This window comes from Hordeum vulgare, chromosome 4H (assembly GCF_904849725.1).
Source record: "Hordeum vulgare subsp. vulgare chromosome 4H, MorexV3_pseudomolecules_assembly, whole genome shotgun sequence".
Classification (NCBI taxonomy): domain Eukaryota; kingdom Viridiplantae; phylum Streptophyta; class Magnoliopsida; order Poales; family Poaceae; genus Hordeum; species Hordeum vulgare.
In genome coordinates this window covers 553,638,040-553,652,510 of record NC_058521.1, presented here as the reverse complement: position 1 = coordinate 553,652,510, position 14,471 = coordinate 553,638,040, and the positions used below count along the sequence as shown (strand labels likewise).

Genomic DNA, 14,471 nt, shown 5'->3' with positions numbered 1-14,471 from the left:
GGTGTCGCTGCCCGTGGCCACGGCCTTCGGCCGACGATGCCCTCAGGCAAAATGCGACTCTTAGGATCTAGGCTGCACTATTTGGCGCATGACAGACAACGCAACGATGCCAACAACAAACGGCCGACATGCAACGACGGGCTCATAAGCGACGACGCGACTATCACCCAGTACAAGCGCGACGACACCCTCAGCCGTGTGGCACGGCGCAGTTTTCTCCGGCCAACAGCTGGTGCATGTAGCGGCCCCGATTCATCGACGGCGACGGTGGTTACTCGACATCTTCATGCATTTCATAAATTACATTCATATGCATTGCCTTAGTAATACTATTACAATAAAATGTTTTCTTACATTCCACATCCCATTCCTTCGGAATTTAAGACATCGTCATGTCTTTACTGTAAATATTCCCTATGACATGTGATTTGGGGACAACAACTATAATTTTGCAATAGAAATTATATTTCTTGCAAATGTGGACATACATTCAAACAAGAATGATATGTGTCGTACTTAATACGACTAACTGAAATTTTATTTGTGAATCCAAGGTATTGGTGACATCTACTGTATCATATGCAGATTATTCACCACTACTGTAAGGTCTACATCTTTTATTTGAAAAAGATGACTACTTTCGATGTGCTCTTACAAATATTAATATTAGATGTGACTACCTCAAGATATCATAAGGTAATACTGGCATCTACTGCAAAAAATTTGCAGACTATCCACTATTACTGCAAGGTCTACATCATGTCACCCTGACAGATGATTACCTTAAAAGTGATTTTCTTTAAAATAGCATAACATAAGGTAATAGAATTATGAACATCTACTGACAAAAGTCAGACTATGTTTTCTATTACTGCGAGATCTACACCATATTGGTGATTTTCTTTAAAGTGTTATCGTGTATAAATTAAGGTCTACACATATGGCTATAAGGCATCAGCCGTATTAGAATTTGCTCATCTGAAGCATTTATTGTTGTTGTTCTTTAAAATATTTTACTCTCATAGTAAATATTGTTCTTGCACATTTTGCTTGAATATGTCATAGGAAACTATAAAAATATTTGCATATACGTGTGATTACCTTCTACTACATTCGTAAAATGCATGTCAAGCCCACGTCACTATTTCTAATTATAGTGTCATCCATCCATCAAGTGGATGCCATAATTTATAGCGAGTGTCTCAAACACTATTGCAAGATCCACATCACATTGTGGTTGTTATTTTCATAGTGCCAAAGCAATGTTAAAATTGCAATGTCTATGTTTTGGCCGTGACTCTAAAGTCACACTTTTGTCACAAATGAAGCCCAAAACATTAGCAACGATTATATCGCATGCACTATATTGAAGGTTTACACCCCATGTTCACCAAGCATCACCTTGGCGGATTGTGCTCAACAAGATCATTTCATCCATATATTTTATTTTACTCCTATAAGTAAATTAAATAAATGCATTAGCATTTTTAAGTAATGCGTGACTGTCATTTCCAAATACAGTAAATGCATGATTTGGTGGGAGTATTTATTGTAAGATGATTCATGACATCAGTCATTGTATCCACGTGTGGCATTGTTACCAGTATAACTCTACCTTGGGAAATGTGTCGTGGCGATTTAGAGTCGTCCGGATCTGTGTCAAAGCTTGCATCGACGTAACCTTTTACGGCGAGCTCTTCGTCACCTCCATACACGAGAAACATCTCCTTAGTCCTTTTCAGGTACTTCAGGATATTCTTGACCGCTGTCCAGTGATCCACTCCTGGATTACTCTGGAACCTACCTGCCATACTTATGGCCATGCTAACATCCGGTCTAGTGCACAGCATTGCATACATGATAGAACCTATGGCTGAAGCATAGGGGACGGAGCGCATATGCTCTCTATCTTCATCAGTTGCTGGGCACTGAGTCTTACTCAATCTCGTACCTTGTAAAACTGGCAAGAACCCTTTCTTGGACTGTTCCATTTTGAACCTCTTCAAAACTTTATCAAGGTATGTGCTTTGTGAAAGTCCTATCAGGCGTTTTGATCTATCCCTATAGATCTTAATGCCTAGAATGTAAGCAGCTTCTCCTAGGTCCTTCATAGAGAAACTTTTATTCAAGTAACCCTTTATGCTCTCCAAAAACTCTATGTTGTTTCCAATCAGTAATATGTCATCCACATATAATATTAGAAACGCCACAGAGCTCCCACTCACTTTCTTGTAAATACAAGATTCTCCAACCACTTGTATAAACCCAAATGCTTTGATCACCTCATCAAAGCGTTTGTTCCAACTCTGAGATGCTTGCACCAGTCCATAAATGGATCGCTGGAGCTTGCACACCTTGTTAGCATTCTTAGGATCGACAAAACCTTCGGGTTGTATCATATACAACTCTTCCTTAAGGAAACCGTTAACAAACGCCGTTTTGACATCCATCTGCCAGATTTCATAATCGAAAAATGCAGCTATTGCTAACATGATTCTGACGGACTTAAGCATCGCTATGGGTGAGAATGTCTCATCGTAGTCAACTCCTTGAACTTGTGAAAAACCCTTTGTCACAAGTCGAGCTTTATAAACGGTCACATTGCCGTCAGCGTCCGTCTTCCTCTTAAAGAACCATTTGTTCTGAATAGCCTTGCGGCCCTCAGGTAGTACCTCCAAAGTCCACACTTTGTTCTCATACATGGATCCTATCTCGGACTTCATGGCTTCTAGCCATTTGTTGGAATCTGGGCCCACCATTGCTTCTTCATAATTTACAGGTTCATTGTTGTCTAACAACATGATTGATAAGACGGGATTACCGTACCACTCTGGAGCAGCACGTGGTCTCGTCGACCTGCGTGGTTCGACAGAAACTTGAACCGGAGTTTCATGATCATCATCATTAACTTCCCCCTCAACCGGCGTCGCAACGACAGAGGTTTCCCCTTGCCCTGCGCCACCATCCAGAGGGATGAGAGGTTCGACAATCTCGTCAAGTTCTATCTTCCTCCCACTCAATTCTCTCGAGAGAAACTCCTTCTCGAGAAAAGCTCCGTTTTTAGCAACAAACACTTTGCCCTCGGATTTGAGATAGAAGGTGTACCCAACTGTCTCTTTTGGGTAACCTATGAAGACGCACTTTTCCGCTTTGGGTTCCAGCTTTTCAGGCTGAAGCTTTTTGACATAAGCATCACATCCCCAAACTTTAAGAAACGACAACTTTGGCCTTTTGCCATACCACAGTTCGTATGGTGTCGTCTCAACGGATTTTGATGGTGCCCTATTTAAAGTGAATGCAGCTGTTTCTAATGCATAACCCCAAAACGATAACAGCAAATCAGTAAGAGACATCATAGATCGCACCATCTCTAATAGAGTACGATTACGACGTTCGGACACACCATTACGCTGTGGTGTTCCAGGCGGTGTTAACTGTGAAACAATTCCACATTGTCTTAAGTGAGCACCAAACTCGAAACTCAGATATTCACCCCCACGATCAGACCGTAGGAACTTGATCTTCTTGTTATGATGATTTTCCACTTCACTCTGAAATTGCTTGAATTTTTCAAATGTTTCAGACTTGTGCTTCATCAAGTAGACATAACCATATCTACTCAAATCGTCAGTGAAGGTGAGAAAATAACGACATCCGCCGCGTGCCTCCACGCTCATCGGACCACACACATCGGTATGTATGATTTCCAACAAGTCACTTGCACGCTCCATTGTTCCGGAGAACGGAGTCTTAGTCATCTTGCCCATGAGGCATGGTTCTCACGTGTCAAGTGAATCAAAGTCAAGTGACTCCAAAAGTCCATCAGCATGGAGTTTCTTCATGCGCTTTACACCAATATGGCCTAAGCGGCAGTGCCACAAAAATATGGCGCTATCATTGTTAACTCTAACTCTTTTGGTCTCAATGTTATGTATATGCGTATCGCTATCAAGATCCAATATGAACAATCCTCTCACGTTCGGTGCATGACCATAAAAGATGTTACTCATAGAAATAGAACAATCATTATTCTCTGACTTAAAAGAGTAACCGTCTCGCAATAAACAAGAACCAGATATAATGTTCATGCTCAACGCAGGCACTAAATAACAATGATTTAAGTTCATCACTAATCCTGATGGTAACTGAAGTGAAACTGTGCCGACGGCGATTACATCAACCTTGGAACCATTTCCTACGCGCATCGTCACTTCATCTTTCGTCAGCCTTCGTTTATTCCGTAGTTCCTGTTTCGAGTTGCAAATATGAGCAACAGAACCGGTATCGAATACCCAGGCACTACTACGAGAGCCGGTTAAGTACACATCAATAACATGTATATCAAATATACCTGATTTTTCTTTGGCCGCCTTCTTATCTACCAGATACTTGGGGCAATTGCGCTTCCAGTGACCCACACCCTTGCAATAGTAACACTCCATTTCAGGCTTAGGTATAGCTTTGGTTTTCTTCGTCGGATTGGCAACAGGCTTGCCGCTCTTCTTCGAATTACCCTTTTTGCCTTTGCCGTTTCTCTTGAAACTAGTGGTCTTATTCACCATCAACACTTGATGTTCTTTACGGAGTTCAGACTCTGCGACTTTCAGCATCGCAAACAACTCGCCGGGAGACTTGTTCATCCCTTGCATGTTGTAGTTCAACACAAAGCCTTTATAGCTTGGCGGCAGTGATTGAAGGATTCTGTCAGTGATAGCCTCTTGCGGGAGTTCAATCCCCAGCTCAGCTAGACGGTTTGAGTACCCAGACATTTTGAGCACATGTTCACTGACAGACGAGTTTTCCTCCATCTTGCAAGCATAGAATTTATCGGAGGTCTCATACCTCTCGATCCGGGCGTTCTTCTGAAAGATAAACTTCAACTCCTGGAACATCTCAAATGCTCCATGACGCTCAAAGCGACGTTGAAGTCCCGGTTCTAAGCTATACAAGACTGCACATTGAACTATCGAGTAGTCCTCCTTACGTGCTAACCAAGCGTTCTTAACATCCTGATCAGCCGTAGCGGGTGGTTCATCTCCTAGCGCAGCATTAAGGACATAATCCTTCTTCCCAGCTTGTAAGATTAGCTTAAGATTACGAGCCCAGTCTACAAAGTTGCTTCCATCATCTTTCAACTTAGCTTTGTCTAGGAACGTATTAAAATTCAGGATGACTGTCGCGTGAGCCATGATCTACAACACAAATATATTCAAAGTGGACTTAGACTATGTTCAAGATAATTAGAGTTTAACTTAATCAAATTATTCGCTAAACTCCCACTCAAAAAGTACATCTCTCTTAGTCATTTGAGTGGTTCATGATCCACTTACACTAGCTCAAGTCCGATCATCACGTGAGTTGAGTATAGTTTCAGTGGTAAGCATCCCTATGCTAATCATATCATCTATATGATTCATGATCGACCTTTCGGTCTCATGTGTTCCGAGGCCATGTCCGCACATGCTAGGCTCGTCAAGCTTAACCCGAGTGTTCCGCGTGCGCAACTATTTTGCACCCGTTGTATGTGAATGTTGAGTCTATCACACCCGATCATCACGTGGTGTCTCGAAACGACGAACTGTAGCAATGGTGCACAGTCGGGGAGAACACAATTTCGTCTTGAAATTGTAGTGAGAGATCACCTCATAATACTACCGTCGTTCTAAGAAAAACAAGGTGCATAAAAGGATTAACATCACATGCAATTCATAAGTGACATGATATGGCCATCATCACGTGCTTCTTGATCTCCATCACCAAAGCACCGGCACGATCTTCTTGTCACCGGCGCCACACCATGATCTCCATCAACGTGTTGCCATCGGGGTTGTCGTGCTACTCATGCTATTACTACTAAAGCTACATCCTAGCAAAATAGTAAACGCATCTGCAAGCACATACGTTAGTATAAAGACAACCCTATGGCTCCTGCCGGTTGTCGTACCATCGACGTGCAAGTCGATATTTTCTACTACAACATGATCATCTCATACATCCAATATATCACATCACATCATTGGCCATATCACATCACAAGCATACCGTGCAAAAACAAGTTAGACGTCCTCTAATTTTGTCTCATGATCTGACATTTTCATATGCAGATCGGATTGAAAAGCCCTTGATACACTTTACATCTCCTTATGAGGGTATTACCATTTTCATGATGAAGAAACATGGAATTTCATAAAATCATGAGATTCGCCCAACGGGTGCTATTCCACTATTTGAAATTCTTGCTAGCATTGTGAATAATAATCAAGTCATTGGTCACAAAATAGAACCATGATGTATTCAAAGTAAAGTGGAGGCTAAAATACAACCAAAGATGGAATTATTTCTTAAATAGTGAATATATCATTTTCCAACGATCAACGACAACTCTCAAGTTTGTCAAATGTGTGGTTATTTAAACATCATACCTATGATTACCAAACCCTCAAACATATGATCAAACCACACGACAAATTTATTAAAAAGACAAATAAGTCATTACGATAAATTTGAAAAGCTGCAAACTTATAACTGGAAACTATCCTGGTAAATGATTGTTCTCAAATCTTCCTCAGAAGGAGAACCAAAAATCTAGTGCAAGAAAAGGTTGGTCAATTCTTTTGCACCCAAGATATGTTTGCATATATATATTAAAAAAATCACTAATATTGGAGACCTCATGTAATCTCCTGATTATTCCAAAATAATCATTAGCCTATACTTGTATTATTACATGTAGAGTGATGTCCAATATCCTATTTTTCGGGCATTGATATTTGATAAATTTTGGATGAATGAATCAATTCATACTCAATATTGTTGTGTACACAATGATTTTCTAAGTATTAATAAATTAAATATTAAGTTTAATAGCCTTAGCCATCCTGGTTTGGACATGATTAGAAAATTATTGACAATTCTATTGGTCACAACTTAACAAGTTGCAAAATTTCCCAAATTAATAGATTTTATGTGCACCACATGTGCCATAAGGGAAATTAATTTAAGGAACTCTCACCTTACAATTCTAAATGAGCCAACTCATTCTTCCTTGAACATATTCAGAAGATATGTGCATTCTCAACCATTGTGTGGTATTTTATAGATACTTTATGGTACTCATGGAAACATTTATAAAATGATTTTTGGTGTGTCTCTTGTCACACAAACCATGAATGATATAACTAAATCAATTGCTTAAATTGTCAAAGTAAGAGCAAGTTATCCTAAACAAGAGATAAATCCATTCGAATGGACAACTTTGTTGAACTCATTTCACAAGAAATATCTGATTATATATAATACTTTATGTACATACCCAAAATGGCTTAGTTCAATATCTTATCAAAGATAGTGAAATTAATAATATGACCAAACTTATAGAATCATGATTTACTAGCCTCATGCTAGACAAATACGGCATTACACACCGTAAGTATGATATAAATCATACCAACTGCATAGCACACTACTTTCCCCTTTTAGTAATTACGTGGAAATCAACAAAGTATTTCCTATCTGCGATAATTCGATTACATACCGATATCACCACTCCAGCATACATCAATGGGCTCTCACAGAAAATTAGGGATCTAAGTGAGGAATGCCAATTTATCCGTCAATCAAAATTATTCATAGCCCGTATGTTGATTGCATCAGCAATAAGGACATTTATGGCATTAGGGGGAGATAAGTACCACAAAGAATGCCAAGAAATAAATTAGGAATGTTATTCACATTCAGCCTTATATCTACGTACTCAAAGAATCTGAAATAGAAGTTTAGAATCACATATTTGCAACACATTGCAAATCTGCCACATACATTTACTGATGACAAAGGTGTCACTCAATTTTATATTCCTGCAGTAAAGTGTCAGAAAGAGTGGAGGTACCTGATAAATCACTCTTCTCCCAAAATGAGAGCAAGAGGGGGAGAAATCTGACCACACGAGATATAATCTCGCATATGCTTCCGCGGAAATAGAGGAAATCAAATCCTCAACTAGTAAATGTAATTCAACATCAAGTTGAAAGACACCTCACTGGATGCTCATCATCCAAATCCTGACATAAATGTGCACAAATGTTTTTCTGTCGGGAGATCGGAACACCTTGACTCCATTGTTGTAGGAAATCACAAGGAGTTAAAAGGAATAAATTCATTTTCACAAATTTCATCGATTCCATCAGAATCATATAAAATAAAGACTACATTTGTCGACATATATTTATTCTCAAAATTGCTAAAACCTTTTGGGCCCTGAACCAAAATCCATGGTAGAGTGCCTCTTGCACTCATATTGGTTCACATAAAAGGAAGCAAGTAATGAGGAATAGCCTCGCTCTACAAACGAGTGGTATTTACCACAGTAATACCTACTCCTCATAAGTATCTTTCATATGGAATACTAAAAACTTCTCATTCATAGACAAATTCAATGAGGTGGTGAGAAAGCGAGGATTGTAGCAAAAGGGTTCACGCAGAGACCCGACATCAAATTATGATGTAACATACCCTCTTGGTATGAGTGGAATTAAGTTTTGATAACAAATATCATTGGCAGTACAAATAATATTATCCATTTAGTTAATGGATGAAGTGACTACATACTCATATGGGTTACTCATTTCGGAAATTTATAACGAAGTACCTCAAGGGCTTACAATTCTGAATCCAAAATAAATCGCAACATATATGTGTAAAAAATTCAGAAGTCACTCTATGGCTTGAAATAGTCGGAAATCATATGGTACTACCGACTAAATGAGTTCCTTCTTCAAAGGATTACTCAAAGGATGATAAATTGTTTATGTGTTAATAAAGGTATCCCAAATTTGAATTCCTTATATCACCTCAGTGTATATGATGATTTCATCATCAATGTCTCTACAAGACCTAAACATACATAAAATCATCTCAAGACGGAAAATTTGGATTCAACCAAATTTAGCTTAAGTTTACAACTTGAGCATTCTATCAAGAATTAGTATCGGTCTACATATATCCAAAACATATACGAGAAGTTCAATTTGGATATATCATATCAACAAAAGACATGTATGGTCATACTACCTTTGATAAGGTACAAACCATTCATACCTAGGAGAGATAATGAAGTGATACTAGGACCTGAAGTTCTATATCTCACTAATGCCAAAGCACTCATATACTTGCAAACTACGTCAGGCCTGACACTATATTTGCTATCTTTATTCAGAGTGCAACCCTCAACGAAAGGTATATGGTTGATATAAGTAATATCATCTTATATCTGAAGATTACAGTAAATCTTGGATATTTCCATCAGGAAATAGAAGATATGACCATGATATGATGTAATGATATTGGCTCTTTATTTGATCCCAACGATGCCATATCAATGACTGAATTTGCTGGAATAGCCTTCACATGGAAGTCATATAAATGGATTTTAGTGGTTATTTCCAGTTATCATTCTAACATGATTGCTTTATCTAAAGGCATTGCAAAATATGCATAACTTAGTAGAATGGTTAACCACACTCAAAATCATGTGGTTGAGATTCATCAGAATCACATAACTTGATTTATCAAGATACTTCCATTTGTGTTACTCAATACCTATAGGTTATATGAAGAGCAATATCATAAATCACATTGCTCGGAAGTTACTTAGCCTCACGGATTATAGAAAAATGAGGAAATAATTTGCAAACAAACTACTGTTATAATCCAACAGATTATACACAATCTCATGTTCATGTCAATGGAATTGGTATGAGACATCCTTCATATTTGCAAAGTTCAGGGGGAGTAATCTCCCAAACTATAACCTATTAACAATCATCAGATTGCATATATTGTACTCTTTTTCTCTTGATGAGTTTTCCCTGTTGGTTTCTCATAAAAGGTTTTTAACGAGACAATATAAACACACGTATCTTTATATGCCATATCATTTTCTCCTTGTATTTTCCCATTGGGTTTTAAAGGAGTTTTCAATGGCATGTCAGATGCACTCTTTTCCCTTATGAGTTTTCTCCCGTAGTTTCTCATAATGGTTTTTAATGAGGCAATGTCTTATCAAAGATCATATGTCATACTTTATATTTTCCCCACTCGGGTTTTTAAAGAAAGTACTCAAGACATATTAATTGTTCTCTAAACTCACCAATGAGTTTTCTCCTTCTTCAAAGGTTTTTCTCCTATGAGTTATCAAGAGACAATAATCATTATATGTTGCATCATTTTCTCCTTATTATTTTTCCCACTGGGTTTAAGGGAGTTTTAGCAACATATCTGCACAATTTTTCTCATATTTTTCCCACAGGGTTTTTGGAGGAGACTTTCAAGAATATTCAAAGAATTTATGAAGATGATGCCTATACTCAAGAAGAGGCGTTGTACAAGGAGGAGTGTTAAGAATAGATTAAGTTAATTCTTAGACAGGTTACTTAGTCCTCAAGCAACCATGCACTTCCTTGACTCTCAAGGAAACTATGTAATAACTTGGCCCTTAAGTAACTTCAAGTTTACTTGACTCCTAAGCAACATGTGTACTTCCGCCCGGATATAAATACCCCATTGCTATCATCAATAAAGACTAATGAATCATCTTTCATTCATCTCTCTCGTTCTTTACTTTTTACTCCAAACACAAAGGAGCACATTATCCACTCTCGTTCTGTGATCCCTTATCCATTTTTCCAGCACCACTGAATATCCACCCCTCGAGATCCCCGGCCATCTTGAACCTTAATTCGTCGGTAGCATCGGCGGTGGATAAACCACGCCCACCGGCTCGAGGCCGATCCAGGCCCTCCGTCTCCGCAGAACCAACGCAGCCGACGGCCACGATCCACGCTCCTCCTCCTGTGGCCACGGAAAAAGGCCCGCAAGAAAAGCACCACGGCCGAGCCAAGTCCACCGCCGGGGAAAAAAGAAATATCCACCGCCGGGAATCAACGCCCACCACACCTCGCCCCCGCCGCCCCCCCACGATAAAAATCCTTCCTTGCTCCTTCCGCGATCCTCCCCTCCCTGCCGCATTTCGATCGATGGCCGACTCCGCCGCCCTCTCCTCCTCCCTCCCGCGCTCGCTGGCGTCCAGGCGGCCCCTCTCATCCCCTCCCCGCGGCGGCGGCGGCGGCGGCAGCGGGAGGCCACGGTCCCCGCGCCGCTGCCGCCCCGGATCGCGGCTGCGCGCCCGGGCCAGGAAGGGCGAGCCCGAGGACCTCTACGGGCCGTACCCCTGGGAGCAGCCCCTGGATCTCACCACTGGGTTCGGTAAACTCGCGCCCCCCACCCCCCCGGATCGCTGCCCTGCTGTTGTTGCCCTGCTGTGCTTTGACCAGTGATGGTTTTTCTTTAAAAAGTTGAGATGGCAGTTGGTAATGGGATGGGCTGTTGCGCTCGTCGTCGGGAATGTCGATTTGTTTCTGTACTGTACGTTAATCTGTGTACCGTGCCATGCGCCCTGACGGGTTCGATCTGCGTGTTCCTCCTGGCAGATATCGAGTGGGTGCAGGAGGATAAAATCACGCTCTTCACTTCCGATGGGCTTGTTCAGATAGGCGGCAACATGGTGCCTCGTCGAGTCTCTGCTTCCGAGGTACCCAATCTTGTTGAGCTGGAAGTACAAGGCTCCCTCGTGCGTCGTACGTACTAAGCAGCAACATATGTTGATCCTTGTTAGTAAAACTGAAATGGAACTTCATTTCGGGACCGAGATGTTATGCATATTGTGAACACTGTTAGTATTCAGTGCGCATTAAGATGTTTATAGTATATGCCGTCCTCCTGATTTCCATGGAAATGAGTATTTGTTTACTGTACCACATAGCCAGATTTTATTTAGTCTGTCTGATCAAAGGTTAATGGGTAACTGGAATTTATATAACACCTGAAATATACGTAACTGCAATTTCTATAACATCGGGAAATGTATATTAAATACTCCCTCTGTCCCAAAATAAGTGTTGCAAATTTAGTACTCCTTTGGTTAGTACGAATTCAGTACTAAAGCAGTGACACTTATTTTGGGACAGTGGGAGTAATAAATAGGGAATCATGCTTACACCTTTTGTTACTGCATTCAGGGCAATACCAGTTTTACTATGTATTATGTATATTAAAAAGATTCAGCTCTTTTCATATTTTACGTATGTTATCAACTTATCATGTACTCCCTTCGTTCCTAAATATAAGTCTTTTTAGAGACTTCACTATTGGATTACATACGGATGTATGTACCATATAGACATATTTTAGAGTGTAGATTCACCTATTTTGCTCTGTATGTAGTCTCCTATTGAAATGTCTAAAAAGACATATATTTAGGAACGGAGGGAGTAATAATGAAACAAATTGTGAAGGAGTATATTTGAGCGCCACATTCATTTCTACTACTGAACTCACTGACAGCTGAATGCTGCTGAAAGCTTATGTTGTTTTTGTATCTTTGGATTATTGACTCAACCATTTCCTTTTTGTTTTCTTGTGGATACAAGTTTATTCATGTATAATCTTACAGATACTTGCTGAAATTGCTTTATACTGGCGTCATCAATATTTTGCATACCATCCTCATGTGTATTAAATTTTACCAGAAGAGGCAACAAAAAGGAAAAGGCAAATTACGCCGGTTTCAGGAGAGCTCCTACATGGATCCAAATCAAAGTCTGTGCCTTGGAGCACTGTTTAACATTGCAGCGACAAATGTAAATGGTTCTTACCAATTATGTGCATATGCCGTTTTTGTTTTCTTATAATAATACCATGTGCTATAACTATCAGGGGCTAGACATGGGTAGAAGATTATGCATCTTTGGCTTCTGTCGGTCTATTGAAATGCTGAGCGATGTGGTGGAAGATACAGTATTGGAGCACGGCGGCGAGGTACTCATGTTACTCTGAGAAACCTATGTGTCTTTATGAACTTGCCAAGCTATATTTTTTCGATGGTTGCTCGTGAAACTCCCTAGTTATTATCCAACGAAGAGAGGGTTCCTTGATGTCATTAAATTTCTCAAACCGCACAACCAAAGCTTTCTATCCAATTGAACATCCATTCAAACTTGAAAGGTTGTTGTTTTTGTTCAGATTGTCATTGCAGAGAAGGCGAGCAGCGACGGCCTCCAGGAGAAGCTGACCATGTCGGTGGCGGTTCCGTTGCTGTGGGGAGTCCCTCCGGCATCGGAGACCCTCCATGTGGCCGTGCGGAGCGGCGGAGGCATCGTTGACAAGATCTACTGGCAGTGGGACCTGTTCTAAGAGCCCAGGCCCCCCAGACATTGGTTGACAAATAATCCACCCCACCCACACTGTATATATGATCCTTAACTGGCCTGGCTGCACACATTGTGTCAGCATGCAACAACCTGTGTTGGTGTCCTTGTGCGCAACCAGCAAACTTGGTGTATACTTGTACAGACCGACCTGATTCCTCTGGTGCATATAAATAAATAAAAAGGGTTCCGAGTTCACAGTTCATGTTCAATATAATTCATGTTCAGAAGTTCGTTACCCTGATGGGTTGGGATCTACTCCCTCCGTTCCTAAATATAAGTCTTTTAAAAGATTCACTAGATGACTACATACGAAGTAAAATAAATGAATCTATACTCTAAAATATGTCTATATACATCCGTATGTAGTCTTTTATTAGAATCCCTAGAAAGACTTATATTTAGAAACGGAGGGAGTACAGTTTATTCTGGGTCAACTGATTTTAGGTATAGCAGTGATCACATGGCGTTTTTAAGCAATAGCATCCAATTTGTTTTGTTAAGCAACCCATCCAATTGGTTGACCTGGATATTGAGGTAGCACTGTAGCAATGATCACATTGCTTGTGGAAGTGCTTCGTCTCGAAAAGGAAACCAAGATGGCAACTCAAATGGAGTGTTGCGTGCGAGTTCACACTTTTTTATCCTTTTCCCACGCCTTTTTTTGCTGGTTTTAAGAACATCTACAGCTACGATAGGTAAATCCGAGTCCTCAAAAGTTCTCAATTTTTATTGTCTACATTCGGATACCTCGTACTAAAAATCTCAACCATACAAAAACATGTAAAGATAAAAAAATTCAAATTTAGGACAGTAAAACTGAACCTAAAGCGAGCCCTCTCAGCGTTTTGCTTTTTTAGCCGTTCATTTTGATGATTGCGACGTTTCTAGCCGTCGGATGTGATGTATACCGTCACCTTCAGCACACTTTTTCATCATCGGCCCGACTGTCCTAATAGGCCGTTGTTCCGGTGGTCGAAACCGTGTTATCTGATGAAATGGACCTATTTTCTCAGCCCATTCAGGGTCAAAAAAATTCATATTTTCCATATGTTATCTACAGAATATATGCAACTACACAAATGAAACATACATAATTAAATAAATAAATTTATATTACTTGTTTCAACACCATTCATTCACGCTAAATTTATTCGAACAACAAACCTACAATACACAATAAATTTCAACAAATTTAACATACAACTA

At 40.0% G+C, this 14,471-nt stretch overlaps 1 protein-coding gene across 1 annotated transcript; it reads left to right on the top strand.

Annotated features, from left to right (window-relative positions):
- The first annotated feature begins 10,944 nt into the window (after positions 1-10,944).
- LOC123449470 lies at positions 10,945-13,460 on the top strand. The gene is made up of 5 exons (XM_045126705.1): positions 10,945-11,262; positions 11,487-11,587; positions 12,585-12,695; positions 12,772-12,873; positions 13,078-13,460. The coding sequence occupies exons 1-5, from the start codon at positions 11,034-11,036 to the stop codon at positions 13,246-13,248; spliced, it is 714 nt and encodes a 237-aa protein (XP_044982640.1). The 5' UTR covers positions 10,945-11,033; the 3' UTR covers positions 13,249-13,460.
- The last annotated feature ends 1,011 nt before the right edge of the window (positions 13,461-14,471 follow it).